The following is a 16206-nucleotide window of genomic DNA, read 5'->3' as shown; positions in this document are numbered from 1 at the left end:
TTTGGACTGGATCAACTTAGACAATGCGGAGGAACCATCTTCCCAGTAGCAGATCCATCAACGTTCTCACACAACGCACTTGCAGGACCGTCGACTCCATGGTGAGTTAAGTTAATGTCAATTAACTGAACATCTTTGCAAGGAAAGGTTTTGCTACATTGAAATTTCACAGCCACTTTATTCTTTGATGTTCCCCAAATGTTCTTTAGTGTCACGTTTCGGATCTGAATGTGAGAATCTCCCTGCGATAAAACATGAACTAACATGTTAATTTTAAAGTCGATGAAGATTCTAAGAAGATAGAAATTTGTTTCTTGCATAGTAAGTTACCATATTGCTGCATGGCGGGTAAGGACAGTATTTTTGATCAATGCCGATAGGATTTTCAACATTTATCATCTGTAGATTCTCATACACTAAATTGATAATTCGGATTGTTGAAGCTGAAGATTCCCATGTCTTGATCCGTATACCGTTGGTCGTACCGGTAAAGACCGAATTTCTAACCATTAAACCATTAACATTCTTTTCGTCTTTGTTTTTTCCTAAGCTTCCAATACTAATTCCATGTCCCGGTCCGCACTTGACATTATAGATATCAAAATTTGTGTTTCCAGAGAGCATTGCGATACAATCGTCTCCGGTGCTGATGTGAGTGTTTGAGATTTGCATGTTACTTGATAAAGCTATTTTGATTCCGTCAGTGTTGGGACTATTGCTGGGAGCTATTATGTTGACTCTAGTGATGCTGAAGTGGTCAACGGATAAGAAATTGAAGTGTCCGGCTTTACTGTTGAGTGATGTTATCCCATTCATGCTTGAGTTTTTTACGAAATCGAACCCCATATTCTGCAAATGTATCAAAACACCATGAAAATATGATTAAATCAAGTTTATGTTTCAAGATTCTCTTTTTAAAAGTTATATATATATATAATGACATAAAATATTCAGTTTGATCCATAAAAACAGTAGCTATAAAAAGAAAGTTCAAGAAAGCGTACGTACTATAGCGAGTTTGGGACAATTATTGTCCTTCTGGCAATCAATTAGTGACCATGACTTTTTTCCTTGGCCGTCGAGGGTGCCATCCCCGAAGACCGTGAGATAGTTGATGTAGCGGAAGTTTATCCATATTTCCTTTTTAATGTCGTCGTTGTTCGGAGGAGCCAACAAAGTTCCATCAATGACAAACGAGATCTTACCATCGCATGGTCCTACAAACGTTACACCACCAAGATAGAATGTTCCTAGTGGTATGTACATTTTGCTTGGTCCATTCCATCTGCATGCATCTTTCCATGCATTTGTGAACGCCTTATATGAGACATTACCAAAGAAGGTAGATTATTTGTAAGACAAAAACTCTTAGTAACTTATAAGATTCAATTTTTTTTTGTTACACACACACACATAAATGAATACGCTCTTCAAATAACTAAATAGAAAATATGTAGTTAAATTGAACTAGTTAATTTTAATTAATCCAAATATTAAAAAGCAAGTAAATAGCCCGTTATTCTTTTTTTTTGGAAATAAAAGGTTTATTCCTATTTTTTTTTTTTATTGAGTCAATCGACATTCTATGTGAAATGAATGAAGAAGTTGAGAAAGAATATTTAGTTAAAGAAAGCAGAAAATGTCATTTACATTGGTGTTATCCATTTTACCGTCACCTTTAGCACCATAACTTCGAACGTCGAATACTTTTGGCCGAGTGATTGGGCGACTTGTTGTGACGGCGATGAGCAAGAGAAGCAAACCAAAAGCCATGAACACAAAATCAATGCACGGCGCCATCTTCTTCTTTTGGCACTGCATGCTTCTATTTATTTCTCTGTTTTTCTTTTTGTTTGTTTTTTTCAACCTTTCTCTTTTTTTTTTTTGGATTTTTGAAATAACAAAGAAATCTGTACTTTCTTTAAAAGACAATACGATTTGGTCTTTTTAAAAGAAATACATCGTAAGGAACTATATATGCTAAGAAATCTGCGAAAAAAATTTGATTCTTGTTATACCAATTTTGGGCTAAAAAAACAATTTCTTTCTAAAATCTTCATACAGCAAGATAACGATTCATATATTTTATTTGTCTTTGGGGTCTTGATCTGGTGAGATTAGTTGTATCAAATATTCTTAAAATCATGCAACAAATTACATCAATGCAGTAAAAAACTACTATATATATTACCTTTATTTTGACCAAAAAATAAATAAATATATATTACCTTTATTAAAACAACTACTAAATAGTAATATATGAATCGTTATCTTGCTGTATGAAGATTTTAGAAAGAATTTGTTTTTTTTTAGAAAAAAAAATATCAAGGAAAAAAAAAATCAACTACTAAAACCTGTATACAGTTTATTTTTAGTTTGCATATAATATAAAAAAAAACACTTATATAGTTATATACATATCAAGGAATCTATAATACAAAAATCGAAATATGCTTATATACCAATGCTGAGGAATCATTTTTTTGTTACTGAGTAACGTAGTCACATAGACTCCAAATTTCTTATTTCTTATAGTATTCTAAAGATATCAAAACCTGTTCTGCATATGTAAATTATGTATGCATCTTAGGCTGGTTTCACGTTATGTAATGTGATTCCAATATTCCATCAAATAAGGCGTGCTTTGACCCATTACACTATATAATACTGATTCTTTCGATCGATATTAAATAAAGGTCACATAATAATAACAAAAGCCCATTTATTATTTGGTCCGTCAAGGCTGCTTGAATGTTAACGGTCAAACCTGTCTCACCCGTACAAGAATCTCGTCAAAGACCAATACAATAAAATTGAAAAGACCACAAAATAATTTCCTTATGGTCAAGGAACATACAAATGAACATAAAAACATCTAACAAACTAGTGTAAAAATAAAATAAAAAAACTATCAGATTTGTCTATCAATAATTAATGAAAAATATTGGTGAAACGTTGCAAAAAATAAACCCCACATGTGTATAGAAATTCTTGAAATAAGTGACAATCTCCAGTTTCAGTTGACCCCGTCGTTACAAAAACTCTAAAATAGATTTTATTATATGCAACGTTTGATTAGTTTTTTTTTTGGTAAAAAACGTTTGATTAGTTGATTCTAATTTCTTTAAATAGTGGAAAATTTGAGCCACTCCCTGATATCTAATCAGTATATAATTAGTCATTAGTCATGAAAGCATATGATCGTAACTCCACACGTAAGCAATTTCTAGAATCAAAATATCATTCGATCTATATAATAATATTCTTTTCCAATCCACAACTATGGATATAGAATATAAATGCTATATCAATAAAAGAATCTGCTCTCTTATCCATATAGTTCATAATACTAATTAGGAGTCCCCATGATAATAAATGTTTCTAAACAATAACTAAAAATCAATAAAATGATAAAAGTTCGGTCTCCCCACAAATATTATATATATTCCCATATATTTATCTACACATATAAATACAACCAATATCGGGGAGATTCAAAAGGCATACTACTCAATAGAGCAAACCAAAAGAAAAAATCTCATATAACGCCAAAAATATGTCTGCAGGAGTGAGATCTGAACCGATGAAGGTTGTCTTCATTAACACACAGTACGTTCAGACAGATGCTCGGAGCTTCAAGACAATTGTTCAAGAACTCACAGGTAAAAACGCAGTCGTCGCCGACGGTCCTTATGAATTCTCCGGTCAAGGGTACGGTGGCAAAGATTCATCACAGCGGTTTTGTGGCGTAGGAAAAGAAGCAGAAAGAGGTGTAGAGACGACGGAGTTCGATAGTTTTTTCAGAGAGATGCCTCCGGTCGGCGAATTGTATAATCTTTGGTCAGACCATTGACTAGACTAATAATTCGTTCTTTTTTTTCCCACAATATTAAGGCCCATTGGGTTTAATATTATTATCTCAAGCCTATGTGAAACACGAATGTTCCTTAGAAGGTGAACTTCTTTTTTTTTGCTTAATGCATTAATGTATTATACTAGATTTTAACCTGCGGTATACCGCGGAGACAATTTATTTCCTTAAAGTTAGTATATATAAAAGTTTACAAATTTTATCTATCTATAAAATATTTTTATTTTATAGTTTACAATTGTTATTAAGTAGCTTCCTGCCAAACCCGTCCCGCCAACCCGTCTCGTAAAAAAAACTATTTATTTTATTAATGTTGATCTTATTTATGATATGTTTATGAATCATTGTCTAAATATTTTGTAATTTTGTAGTAATTAATTGCTATCAAATATCTTTACGGTTTGCTGCTTATAATCGAATTGTTATAGTCATAAAAAAAGCAATATCAAAAATGATAATTTTGTAGTATTTAAATGATATTAAATATTTTGGAAATTTTATTTTAGTAATTAATGGTATAGTTAATGCAGAGAGATTTTAGAAAGGTAGTTAAATGCAAACATTTAATTCGAAGATTTACTTTCTAATTATCAAAAACAATTATTAAATGCCAGTGGTAGCCACTGTAAATAAGTCTCAACTTGAAAATTTATTTCACAAAGTGGCTGCAAAAATGTATATGTAGATTATCTTTCACTTTTTTAAAAAAGACAATCAATAAAATCATTAGTAGCATAGTTTGTTTATTTTTTTTGAAAGTTTTTTTTCGACCCTTATATTATTTTTTGAAATAAATATTTGCAACAATAATAGTCTATCAGATTTTACGACAAAATATCAGAAGGAACAAAAAAAAAAAGAAGAAGCGTGGAGAAAGTTAACGCGCGAGAGGGGCGCGTGACGATAAAGAAGAGGAAGAGTGAAAACAAAAGAGATGACGACGATTCATTTCTTTCGTATCCGACTAACTCCACCGTTTCGTTCTTCGTTCTTCATCGGATCTTTCTTCTTCACGACGACAACATTACTGTATATCTCTTTCGCAAAGGAAAAGTTCTGATCTTTGTATTCTCTTATCATTCGTTATCTAAGTCTCTTCGATTCTCGAAGCTTTTAAGGTTTCTTCTCTGACTCAAACTTTATTACTCATTTATATTCAAAGGGTTTGCAAATTTTCTTCTGTTTGAAAAGATTTGTTGCTTCAATTCTTATCAACGGTTGGAATTTAGGGTTTTAAACTTTGTTTGTTAGTTTCGGAAAAAAGGAAATGGCTTTGGATTGCTACAAGCTCTTTATTGCGTTTTGTGAATTGTAGAAAGTGAAATTGATTTCTATTTGAGTGTTCTTATTATGTCTCTCTACTATCTTAATTTCAAGGCATTTAAAGAGACGAAATGGGTAATAAGCTGGGAAGGAAGAGACAGATTGTGGACGAAAGATACACAAAGCCACAACAAGGTTTATACATGAGCAAAGATGTTGACATTAAAAAGCTTAAGAAACTCATCTTAGAGTCTAAGCTTGCTCCTTGTTATCCTGGTCTTGAAGAAACCCCCTCCTCCCATCATGATCTTGAAGAATGTCCTATTTGCTTTCTGGTTTGTTTTAAGTCTTTCCTTTTTTGCTTACTTCCTCATTCAAGAAGATGAAATTGACCAACTCTCATGCAATTTTTTGTTCTTCTGTGTTTCTAGTATTATCCGAGTCTTAATAGGTCAAGATGTTGTATGAAAAGCATTTGTACAGGTGAAGAAATGTATTTGTTAGTCATCTCTGAACTATAGAATGTTTCTTATCCGGTGTAGTCATTGACTTTGTGTTTGGTTTTATACAGAATGCTTTCTGCGGATGAAGAGTCCTAATTCAGCTCAACCTACTCAGTATCCTTTTTCTTATAGTTTGCATTAAGCTTTTGGTCTTCTTTACATATGAAAATGTCTACTTTTGAGTCCTCCTTATCATATGTAAGATGCCCTTTTTGCAAAACATCCAATTATGCTGTCGAGTATCGTGGAGGGAAAACTAAAGAGGAGAAGAGCTTTGAACAAATTGTAAGCCAGACTTAAATCTTGAAACAGTATTGTTTTTAAGAGTATGTGATGGAATTACTGGCTGATTCTGCCAATATTGTTATCTCTGTGTTATGAAGGAAGAGCAGCGAGTTATAGAAGCCAAAATAAGGATGAGGCAGAAGGAAGTTGAAGATGATGAAGAAAGAATGCAGAAACGTCTGGAGTCATATTCTTCTAGTTCTAGCACTAGTGCAGCGACTCTTGATACAGAGTATGGTTCTGCTGCAGGTTAGTTCTTCTCTCGGTTTCAACTTTCAACATGTGTTAAATTTTACCACTTTTGTTATTCTTGGTTCGCAATCTCAATCAGTAGCTTTTACGCAGAGGATGATGAGGAAATTGTTTCATCTCAAGAATCATGTCTTCCATCTCACCACCCTCAGGTTACAAGGTTTGTCATTTTCCTAGAAATGGACCTAAATGACTTTTATGAGTATCCATGCCATGGGGTTGTATGAACAGCCTTTTTCTCTATTTAGCTGTTAAATTTCATTTGTATTAGTCCTATCTCTTGAGAAACTTTGATGCTTCGAGAACCGTTACAGTTAAAACTTAAAAATGAACCCCTTCTTAAATTGTCTCTTATTAGTCAGTTATGGTATTACATTTTCAGATCATTCCTTTCTGGCTAAAGTTATATGCACAACGGTAATACGTGTTGGAACTTTGAATCTGAGTGGTTCATATCAGGTGACTGATATGTGGTTATCTGGAAAACTCTTCAGGGACGGTCAGTTTGACTTTGATCTTGAAGATATAATGGTCATGGAAGCAATATGGCTTTCGATGCAGGTAATTTGTTTGGTTAGTAAACTTTGAAGTATATAGCATTTATCTGAATAAGATAAGCCTAACTATTTTCTTTCTTTAACAGGAACCAGGAATTCAGAGAAACACATCACCTGATGATATTTCAGAAAAAGATCGTAATGAGGAACCATCAACTCCGTCATCATCATCTCCATCAGGTGGGCTAGCTTGTGCAATTGCTGTTCTTGCCGAACGTCAGCAAATGGTTGGCGTATCTTCTTCGAATCAAAACGTTAACCTTGCATCACAAAACCTTGTTCCAGACAATGGTAACAACAGTCATTACAATGCCATAGAACAGGATAGTAACCATTACCTTCAAGGAGCAGGAATCAGCTATACAAGATCAGATATGACTGATGATAGCGGCGGTGAGACTTCCAGGGAAGTTACATGGCAATAGAGAGTTCCCAAAGGTAAAGAGGAAAGCTTCAAAGTTGTTATATAGTCTTTTGTTTATATTATGTTAGCGGGAGTGAATGGTTTTAGATTGTTAGTTAGTTTTGAGGGTGTATGTTGATCACTTCATACATGTGCCAATAAGAAAAACCAAAACGATTTTCAATTCCTCCTACAGAAGGTTGGTTGTTTGGTTGTATTATTATGAATGGTAAGCATTGCACAAAAATGAAATGAAGAATATAATTTACAAAAAAGGGGAATATAAATCGTGATTCCGTGAGATTCCATTATTGGTAAAACCTTAGCATCAATGAGGGATTTTGCCATTTTAGCAATTCCATGTATTTTTATCAATGAAAGCAATAGTTTGGAAGAGTTTGTGATGAATGGGGGATTTGCTAAAGGAGTAAAAGAATAGTTAGTTAGTAGTTGAGGAAATGTCAAGAAAGGACGACAAAAATGAAGATACACATGCTTTGGTCTCTTTGATATTAAATGAGAAGAGAGAACATAAATTGAAGTGTGAGTGAGAGTGGTGGTCATCTTTGGGAGTTTAAGGGTTTTTTTAGCCTTGAAGTGATTTACTTAAGAGTTCCTCTACTCACATGCTTTTGTCTTTCATTCTTGAATAAGTACACTTCACCTTTTTCTTACTTTAGAGCGTCCATTTACATTTAATTTCCAACAACTAATAAAAATATGTTTGCTCTAAATTATTTATTATAGTCGCATTTCTACTTTTTGATCAACCCATGTTAGGTCGAATTCTATTGCGTTTATATTCGAAATGGGAAATGATCATATTAAGTTGTTAACAAATATATAATGAAACTGATTTTTTAAGGCCGTGAACTGAATTTTAAGGTGAGTGATTTCGTATAGCATTTTTGAACAAAATGATAGAGCCAGCTACAACTAGTATAGTAACTAATGACATTGACCAAAACATGAAATCCAAATTATTTGGTAACAAATTAACAATAATTGTTTATTGATATGGACACCCATGCCATCAAATATTAAACGGCGATTCAATGCTATCTACATAAAATAATACAATTTGTAATCTCGTTTTCATTTTTTCCTTATAAGAAGCATCAAATTGGTTTCTCGACGTGTTGGAGATCACAAAAAGAAACGTCGAGATTAGAGAAGGTTTATAATAAAATAGAGGTTTGTAAATTGAAACATGTACAAAACCGACAAAAAGAAACAAGAGTGTCAGAAATATTGATATGTAGGTAATATACATGTGTGTGTATTTATGATAAACTATTGAAACTAATTATGTGACATAAATCCACATTTATATGCATTTCTCTGGATATATCTATTACAAAATAAATATACAAAAATTAAATATCCCATATTGATGGTTTTAGGCTTTTAGTGTTAATTCCTGAACTTTATATACATTATTATTACTGATCTTTGAAATTGTACTTCAATGATTTTACCTTGTACTCATTTAAAGGCACATACCGTATATTGATATATATCTAGGGAAAACTCACAAAAACTACAAAATTTACATGATGCTTATAAATTTGAGAAATAACATCTATATTCAATACGAACATTCACATTCACTCTTGTATTAAAATTACATTTTTTAGATCATTTTATAAGATGGTTTACAATATAAAACAAAAGAATGAAACATGCGGACTTTATATACATCATGGTTACGTTACGTGTGTGTATATGTGGACGTTATTACAAGACTTAAAATTATACTTTTGCCCTTCTCCTACCCAATGGTCCCTCGATTTTAAATTTGATCAGCTTTATTTCAAATCTTCAAAAATAAAATAAAACCATTTCTTTCTCTCTCTCTCTCTAGTCTAGGCTTCTTGGATTGAGAGAGTGTCTTCAAATAAAGCTGTCTGTTTCGAAAAGGTACATGCGTTACACTACAACTCTCTATCTCTCTCTCTTCTTTTCTGCTCATTTTTGGGTAATTCTTCTGGTTTTATGTTCTTGTTCCTATTACTGACTCACAATCAGCCAACGCAAATCTTTCTTTGACCATTTTTAATAGTTTCTCTTAGTCACTTGTTGGATTTCAAATGCAAAGTTGACCTCATCTTCTTCTTCTTCGAGGGTAAGTTTTAACTCTTTTTAGTTGGATCCTTTTGCTTATTAAATGTAGCAAACGAACATTAAAATAAAGTTTATAAGTTCCCAGCTTTGACAACTCTCTTCTCTGTTTCTGGTTTTTCTCATTTGAAGATTACTGTCTCTTGTTCTCTCACACATATCATACACTGATACACACGCGCTTTTGACGGCGCGTGATTATAATCATATCTCAGTTCCCCGGAATTTTCCGACATGAGTCATGGCTTTGGTTGTTGCTGTAATAAATGACAACTGATTTTGTTTACGTTTCAGTTTTATACAAGTTACTCCATAAACCTTCGAGCTTCCAGCAACTTTGGCTTCTCTGTTGTGAATTATTGCTTATTATATCCTCAACACGAAATCAAAATGCCAAGACCAAGGTTACGATTTTGACTAAGAAATCTCCATTTTCTCACATGAGTAATGATGTGATTTAAGATTTTTTGTTGTTGTTTGTATTTCTCTAGAGTTTCAGAGTTGTCTCAGAGGCAAGCTCCAAGGCTGAGGTCATCGTCATCTACTTCTGATTCCAATCATTCCAACCGTCTGATCACTACGGATCAAAGTTTTAAGCCCGGTGTTGACCGTAAATCTCCTCGAAGCGGTGGACCTAACAGTGATCCGCTTGGTCAGAAGAAACTTGGGGGACGAATATCGGATCTAGAGTCGCAGTTAGGACAAGCGCAAGAGGAACTGAGATTGCTCAAGGAGCAGTTGGCTAATGCTGAAGCTGTGAAGAAACAAGCTCAAGATGAGCTTCATAAGAAGTCCAAGAAACCAAACCCGCTGGCTCGAGTGGAGGAATCTGCAACTGAGGCTGAGAGGATTGATAGAGACGAAATCCCTGGTGATGTGCAGAAAGAGACTGATGTGTTTGAGGTTCCCGTTGAAAAGATTGCAGTAGAAGAAGAAGAACTGAGAAGCGGCAATGACGAAGCTGAGAAATTGGTTGCAAAGGAAGATGAGATAAAGATGCTGAAAGCTAGACTCTATGACATGGAGAAAGAGCATGAATCACTAGGCAAAGAAAACGAGAGCTTGAAGAATCAGTTGAGCGATTCAGCTTCAGAGATTTCTAATGTGAAAGCTAATGAAGATGAGATGGTTTCAAAGGTGAGTAGGATTGGGGAAGAGTTAGAAGAAAGCAGAGCAAAGACGGCTCACCTGAAGGAGAAGCTTGAGTCCATGGAAGAAGCAAAAGATGCTTTAGAGGCTGAGATGAAGAAGCTCAGGGTTCAAACCGAGCAGTGGAGGAAGGCAGCGGATGCTGCAGCAGCAGTTCTTTCTGGAGAGTTTGAGATGAATGGTCGGGATCGATCTGGGTCAACTGAGAAGTATTATGCAGGTGGGTTCTTTGACCCGTCAGCTGGGTTCATGGATCCACCGGGAATGGCTGATGATTATGATGATGGACTGGGAAGTGGCAAGAGGAAGAGTTCTGGGATGAAGATGTTTGGTGAGTTGTGGAGGAAGAAAGGGCAAAAGTGAGTTACAGATTGTGTGGAGTGTCATTCAAGAAATGGTGTGCTCACCGTTTCTCTCTTTTATTTTGCTGTATTTACCTGGAAGTTTTTGTAAGTGGGTCCGCTTCATCAGAAGCTAACTATCAATCCAAATCAATTGCAAAAACAATTTCATGAACAAATTTCTGAAAATTCTGAAAGATCTCACATATATCGACAGTATAAGAGCTCGAATTCTAAAACAGTGATATGAGATCTGTGAAAGTGCGGAACTTGTCGAGAACAAAAACAATCAATCTTCATCTTCATCACTACCATAATTCTGGAATAAAGAGGCTAAACTGGTGTTAGCCGCACCATCACTCTTCTTCTCCTCTGGTTTTGCAGGAGCCGGAGTTGACGATGAAGTTGGTTGAGGTTGCTTCTTGATGACTTTTATGTGAACGGATTTAAAGGGTTGTTTGCTGATAGCTTGTTTCTTGGGCTCCTTCGGATTTTCTGGTCGTAAATGGAGAAACCCGTTAAACATTATTCAACCGAAAAAAGGAAATCAAAGTCGATAAACTTGAAAGAAAGATTGAAAAAACCCACCTGCAGAAGAACTAGTCAAAATATCTGTGGGGTTGCTTGGACTTACTTCTGTTGCCTTCCTCTTCTGTATCAAAGATAAAAGAATTAACAGTTAGTCCTGATTCCAAAAAATCTGAAACATGATGAGAAGATGAGGGAAATCTGAAAGATATATGTTTTGATAGAGGAACCTTTGAAAGATCTGACGATGATCCTTTCTTCTCCTTCTGAAGGCTGGGATAATCATCGATATCATCATCATCATAATCATCATCAATTTCTTCATCTGCAATTCTCCTAATAACTTCTTTCTGTTTCTGCATTTCAGATGAAACAGAAATATGAAAAAGTTTAGCAAAGCTAGATGTCATGTGAAGAACCAATATTTACGCAAGAATGACATGAACACTTACACCAAATATCGACTTTATAACTGCTTCATCTTCTTCTTCTATTCGTTTTACCTGTCAAAATAAAAAGAAAATAACCATATTGGCTCAGTCAACGAAATAACTTAACATAACAATGGTACAGAACACTTTTGTCAGAGGTACACTTCGATAGAAGGCTTACAAAGAGCAACAAGATGGTTTAGTTATCAAGAAACACGAAAGCTGAAATCTCTGTTTCTTATTTAACTTAAAAACAGTATTCTGTGAAGACAATATCAAATCGCCATAAATATGAAAAAGTAACCGAGTAACAGGAGCATACCTTCTCAGCGCCTGTTCTTTGCAAGGCCTCCAACATTGCATCTACACTCACAGTAGCATGTCTAGACTGCAAAAATCAAAATAATAGAAAATCAGTACCCAAAACTCTTATGTCAGCATGTAACAGAATCATGAAATATAATCACATTTTAAGAATTCAAGAGAGAGCGCGAGGAAGTAGAAGATACAAAAAGGCAGCTGTGTCATACCTTCATTGATTTCATTTCATCAAGTGCAGCTATAATGTCCATTTCTCTTTTAGAATCCAAAGTTCTGTTCTCCAAGGACTTCATCGCGTCCCCCATCTCCTCAGCATCTCTTTTCTGTTTATCCTTATCAACCTCCTGTGCAATAAAAAAAAAGAAGTAAATTAGTAAAGAAGAAAAGCGTACATCAATATCATGCACGAGGAAACAAGCTCAAAGCTACATGTCTAAAGTCTTTACCTCATCTTCTGCACGCCAGGGTTCATAATTTCGAGATGCCCCAGATTCGACAATGTAATCAGAATTTTGTGGATCCGTCTTCATAGTCAGCTCTGCAGAGCACTTGGTGCACTTGAAGTAGAATCTAAATATTTGAATCCCGAGATACGTCTGCACATCAAAAGAAAAGTTCTGAACAATTTGATTAGAATAAACGCCACAAAAACAACACCAAGAAGAATAACTATTCAAGCAGTCTGAACTAGATTATGGAAAGGCATCTCCTTGGCCAAAAACGAAATCAGCAATATATAAGGTTCAAGAGCCTTCAAGGTAATGGTACTCAGTTATACTGGTTCGCTATCATAAAAGCTCAATTTCTCGAAACCCTAAAACCCCAAATCTGGAATCGTTTTCGTAATTAGTTTCAATTCAAGGACCGACGACAATATTATCGAAAACTGAAACCCTAATAAAATTAGAAGACACTCCTAATAATCTGCATCAACACTATCAACTAAGAGGTACAGAGATTACGCAAAAGCATCCGAGGAAATAAATTACACTATGAAACCAAACCAATTGATTCAATTACCTCGCCAATGACGTCTTCTTTACGGGAATTGAACTTGGTTCCCTTGTAGATATAGTTTCCGCAGGTACCGCATCGGACACTCATTGGAAGCATCATACGAACCTTGATCTGCTGGTTCTTCGGCCGCCGGAGCCGTTGAAGCTTCGCAGGATCGAAGTCCGGCGGATAATACTTGTTTAGCACCTTCCGTTCTCCCATGTCGCCTGTTTCTTCTTCCTCCTCGAGATTCTTCTTCTTCTCAGCAAAATCACAGGAATAAGGAAATTTCTCGCTATGATTTTACGCTTTGGATTTTAACCTCGGCTTCTCCTTATAACACATATCTGTCTGAAGCACCGCTTTTATAAATCGGTTAAATGGGCTTTTTTGGGCTTGAGTTATCATGTTGTATTCAATTTTGGGTGAAGTTAACCGGGTCGTGCATTCGGGTTACCGGTAGCTCGGGTCATTAAAGTATAATAATCACAAAGTAGCTAAATAAAAAGGTGTGAGAACTGAGAACACCTTATTCAACTCCAATTTTAAATTTCCAAGATAGAAACAAATACAACAGAGTTCAACAAGTTAATAAGTTTCAACATTGAAAAATGAAAAGAATGAGAAAACACGAAAACAAGATCGATAGTATTATTGTACATTTTAATAGAAGAATATTGAAATCACATCAGAAAACAAGGGAATTTATACAATTTACCAAACGTAGTGAAGTGTTACGATCGATTCTTTTATCTCTCTCCCTCAAACTTTGCTTCCTCCAAAGGCTGATGAGCTACATCATAGGTTGCATGAAGACCAACGAATAGGTAGTACAAAAGCATCACCATGGTGCAGATAATGAATCTCAAGAATGCTACATAACCGAGTGATCCGATAAGGAATAGATTCATGGCGATTGAAAACGATGGCAACCACGGAACTAGTGGGACTCCCCATACCTTAGGAACACGATATTTCGGAAGCAATGCCAACCCTAAAGTGCCTATAAACCAAATAACTCCAGTCACTGTGTAAGCGATCCAACCTTTAACGCCTGAGTTCCAAAGCGCTGATACTCCAATGGAGGAAGCAATTATCAAAAACAGAAAACCAAGAAACTTCAACAAACCGGCCTCAGGAGTGACATCCTTCACGTAGTAACGTCTCACAAGCAATGCTACTGCCACGAGCATGAAAATGAAGAGGGTAGCAAAGGAGAAAACGCTTGATAAAACCTCTAAGCTGGTGAAGAAGGATATTATTGAACTGAGTATGGTTACAAGGAGAGTAGCATAAATAGGGGTTCCTGTTTTTGGATGAACCAAAGCAAACCATGGAGGAATCATATGAGACCGAGCAATCTGAGTGGTGTACCGAGCTTGGCCTAGAGAGCCAACAAGCAGGCTTGTGGTCATTCCCTTTAAAGCGCATATACCAACCAAGTACTTCGCCCATTTCATCCCAATCTGAGCAAAAGCAACAGAATAAGCTGCATTCGCATCAATTTCAGTGTATTTCACCATCATAGTCAAGGCCAGAGCCATCAAACAGTAAACCACAGTGATCATAGACATCGAACCAACCAAACCAATTGGAATATCTCTGGAAGGTTTCTCGGTTTCTTCAGCCATGTTAGCCACCATATCAAAACCAGTGTATGACCAGTAGACAACTGCAGCAGATTGCACCACACCTTTCGCTCCATAAGGGAAAAAAGGAACCAAATTTGAGGTTTTTGAATGAGTAAACCCCACAACGACGATAAACACAATAATACAAACAGTGACCATGGAAGTAATCAAATTCAACCAAGAAGTCCTCTTTGTTCCAGTCATGGCAATACCATTAGCAACTAAAAGCACTGCAACAGCAACCGGATCCAAAAGATCAAACCCTTTAGCAAAGGAATCGACTTTAATCCGAAAATAATCAGAATCATTCTTGACCAAACTAGCTAGATACGAAGACCATGACCTCCCTAATCCAGCAGCACCAACCATAGCCTCAAGAAGAATATTCCCAGCAGCAATAAAGGCAATAAAATCCCCCAATTCAACCCTAAGATAAGAGAAAGAACCTCCAGCGACAGGAATCTCAACTCCAAACTCAGCATAACAGAGAACTGAGAGCAATGCAGAGACACCAGAGATAGCGTAGGAGAGAACAACAGCAGGACCAGCTCCAACTCGAGCCTCCTGACCCGTGATCACGAACACACCCGAACCAACAACAGAACCAAAGCTAAGCCAGAGCAAGTCCCACCAAGTGAGACAACGACGCATAGGGTTCTCGCTTTCGCGGCGGGCTGCATCGAGCTCGTACGCATCGGAAGAGCGAGAGAGAAGACGATCGGCGAGGCGTGGACAAGTGGCGGAGAGAGCTGATTTGTAGGTAGAGAAGCTCTGAAAAGAGAATTCCGGGAAAAAATCCTGCTTCCTCCATCTCCAGTAGCTTCTCCGTTGACTTAGGTCATCGGATCTCGACTCCAGCTGGTGAGCTTCCTCCATTGAAGCAGGGATCATCTCAAATCCACAAAAAATCCGAAAGAGCGAATAATTGGCAATTTAAAAACTTGAGTGTCTAAAATATGATAATAAAATAGTTATGGATCGAAATGTAAATAGTCGTCTAATTGTAGTTAAAATTCGTGCAGCGTTCACTGAAACTGAAAGGTGGTGACAGTACAACCCTAAAAACGAGGGACCCACCTAAAGTTTTTATTGAAAGTCGTCTAATAAGAGTTATAAACCAACGGTCAGGATTGGAGATGTGAGACTCGATATCACCTTTTGAGATGAATCGTACAAAATGCAGGACCCACTTTGTCTGACATGTTTTGATCAAATAGCTAAACGCCACGTGACGAATGTCTATTACGAGATCATGCCACGTTCGTCGATGAGCTTGACTGATTTATTCATCAACTTGCTTACCATTTTTTTATAAAAACAAATTGTTTTAAAATCATATTTCTTTTTTTTTTTGTCACATTTTAAAATCATATTTCTAGTATTTGTTATTTGTTTGAAAGAAAATGTATTAGATACAGAACTTGTGTTTTGCCATTCGTTTTTGATTTGACAATAACAGATTTTGTTATTTAGTACCTTTTCTGATTTTTATAATTGCTTTCGATTTTTTTTTACTGATATTCTACGTGACGTTTTATAAATAAAGAAAAAGTA

The 16206-nt window shown here is 35.8% G+C and overlaps 6 protein-coding genes and 2 long non-coding RNA genes across 11 annotated transcripts; 4 read left to right on the top strand and 4 right to left on the bottom strand.

The window, feature by feature from the left end:
- Nucleotides 1-11: 11 nt before the first annotated feature.
- AT1G17150 (Pectin lyase-like superfamily protein) lies at nucleotides 12-1800 on the bottom strand (the record flags this gene model as incomplete). Its single annotated transcript, NM_101576.1, has 4 exons — nucleotides 12-242; nucleotides 331-849; nucleotides 1009-1317; nucleotides 1651-1800. The coding sequence occupies 4 exons, from the start codon at nucleotides 1798-1800 to the stop codon at nucleotides 12-14; spliced, it is 1209 nt and encodes a 402-aa protein (NP_173158.1).
- Nucleotides 1801-3447: 1647 nt separating this feature from the next.
- AT1G17147 (VQ motif-containing protein) lies at nucleotides 3448-4398 on the top strand. Its single transcript, NM_001123828.2, has one exon. It carries the CDS (start codon nucleotides 3557-3559, stop codon nucleotides 3851-3853), a length of 297 nt encoding a protein of 98 aa, NP_001117300.1. The 5' UTR covers nucleotides 3448-3556; the 3' UTR covers nucleotides 3854-4398.
- Nucleotides 4399-4616: 218 nt separating this feature from the next.
- AT1G17145 (RING/U-box superfamily protein) lies at nucleotides 4617-7429 on the top strand. 2 transcript variants are annotated; one of them, NM_001332281.1, is made up of 10 exons: nucleotides 4764-4989; nucleotides 5249-5469; nucleotides 5566-5617; nucleotides 5706-5751; nucleotides 5841-5922; nucleotides 6021-6171; nucleotides 6268-6334; nucleotides 6669-6735; nucleotides 6818-6911; nucleotides 7017-7388. In NM_001332281.1, exons 2-10 carry the CDS (start codon nucleotides 5266-5268, stop codon nucleotides 7154-7156), a joined length of 903 nt encoding a protein of 300 aa, NP_001320543.1. In that variant the 5' UTR covers nucleotides 4764-4989; nucleotides 5249-5265; the 3' UTR covers nucleotides 7157-7388. The 2 variants fall into 2 exon arrangements, with proteins under 2 accessions (NP_564016.1, NP_001320543.1); NM_101575.4 differs by having other exon boundaries at nucleotides 4617-4989; nucleotides 6818-7429.
- A 1527-nt stretch (nucleotides 7430-8956) lies between these two features.
- Nucleotides 8957-10934, top strand: ICR1 (interactor of constitutive active rops 1). 2 transcript variants are annotated; one of them, NM_202119.2, is made up of 4 exons: nucleotides 8957-9054; nucleotides 9197-9259; nucleotides 9550-9659; nucleotides 9747-10934. In NM_202119.2, exons 3-4 carry the CDS (start codon nucleotides 9646-9648, stop codon nucleotides 10765-10767), a joined length of 1035 nt encoding a protein of 344 aa, NP_973848.1. In that variant the 5' UTR covers nucleotides 8957-9054; nucleotides 9197-9259; nucleotides 9550-9645; the 3' UTR covers nucleotides 10768-10934. The 2 variants fall into 2 exon arrangements, with proteins under 2 accessions (NP_973848.1, NP_564015.1); NM_101574.3 differs by lacking the exon at nucleotides 8957-9054 and having other exon boundaries at nucleotides 9061-9259.
- On the bottom strand, nucleotides 9236-9572 carry AT1G05297. The gene has a single exon (NR_138872.1). It is a non-coding gene; the product is annotated as an other RNA (long non-coding RNA).
- On the bottom strand, nucleotides 10810-13414 carry AT1G17130 (coiled-coil protein (DUF572)). Of its 2 annotated transcripts, none has more exons than NM_001084081.2 (8): nucleotides 13046-13414; nucleotides 12472-12642; nucleotides 12235-12369; nucleotides 12027-12092; nucleotides 11726-11776; nucleotides 11504-11629; nucleotides 11334-11397; nucleotides 10810-11240 (listed from the first exon to the last, which is right to left on the bottom strand). In NM_001084081.2, exons 1-8 carry the CDS (start codon nucleotides 13241-13243, stop codon nucleotides 11035-11037), a joined length of 1017 nt encoding a protein of 338 aa, NP_001077550.1. In that variant the 5' UTR covers nucleotides 13244-13414; the 3' UTR covers nucleotides 10810-11034. The 2 variants fall into 2 exon arrangements, with proteins under 2 accessions (NP_001077550.1, NP_173156.1); NM_101573.4 differs by having other exon boundaries at nucleotides 12472-12621.
- AT1G05293 lies at nucleotides 11756-12034 on the top strand. Its single transcript, NR_138871.1, has one exon. It is a non-coding gene; the product is annotated as an other RNA (long non-coding RNA).
- A 105-nt stretch (nucleotides 13415-13519) lies between the features above and the next one.
- CAT8 (cationic amino acid transporter 8) lies at nucleotides 13520-15647 on the bottom strand. Its single transcript, NM_101572.4, has one exon. The coding sequence runs from the start codon at nucleotides 15541-15543 to the stop codon at nucleotides 13771-13773; it is 1773 nt and encodes a 590-aa protein (NP_173155.1). The 5' UTR covers nucleotides 15544-15647; the 3' UTR covers nucleotides 13520-13770.
- Nucleotides 15648-16206: the final 559 nt, after the last annotated feature.

The sequence above is a fragment of the Arabidopsis thaliana genome (genome assembly GCF_000001735.4).
Source record: "Arabidopsis thaliana chromosome 1 sequence".
Taxonomy (NCBI): domain Eukaryota; kingdom Viridiplantae; phylum Streptophyta; class Magnoliopsida; order Brassicales; family Brassicaceae; genus Arabidopsis; species Arabidopsis thaliana.
Note: the sequence above shows the minus strand (reverse complement) of the source record. Positions and strands in the feature narration are given on the sequence as shown.

Bases quoted from the DNA above. Each gene is read 5' to 3' on its own strand.
- AT1G17147 (NM_001123828.2), top strand. From the start codon at position 3,557: ATGTCTGCAGGAGTGAGATCTGAACCGATGAAGGTTGTCTTCATTAAC.
- AT1G17145 (NM_101575.4), top strand. From the start codon at position 5,266: ATGGGTAATAAGCTGGGAAGGAAGAGACAGATTGTGGACGAAAGATAC. The intron at 5,923-6,020 runs GTAAGCCAGACT...TGTGTTATGAAG, and splicing joins AGAAGAGCTTTGAACAAATT to GAAGAGCAGCGAGTTATAGA. The intron at 6,172-6,267 runs GTTAGTTCTTCT...GCTTTTACGCAG, and splicing joins AGAGTATGGTTCTGCTGCAG to AGGATGATGAGGAAATTGTT.
- AT1G17130 (NM_001084081.2), bottom strand. From the start codon at position 13,243: ATGGGAGAACGGAAGGTGCTAAACAAGTATTATCCGCCGGACTTCGAT. The intron at 12,643-13,045 runs GTAATTGAATCA...CAAATTGTTCAG, and splicing joins AAGAAGACGTCATTGGCGAG to AACTTTTCTTTTGATGTGCA. The intron at 11,630-11,725 runs GTAAGTGTTCAT...TCTGAAATGCAG, and splicing joins TTATAAAGTCGATATTTGGT to AAACAGAAAGAAGTTATTAG.
- CAT8 (NM_101572.4), bottom strand. From the start codon at position 15,543: ATGATCCCTGCTTCAATGGAGGAAGCTCACCAGCTGGAGTCGAGATCC.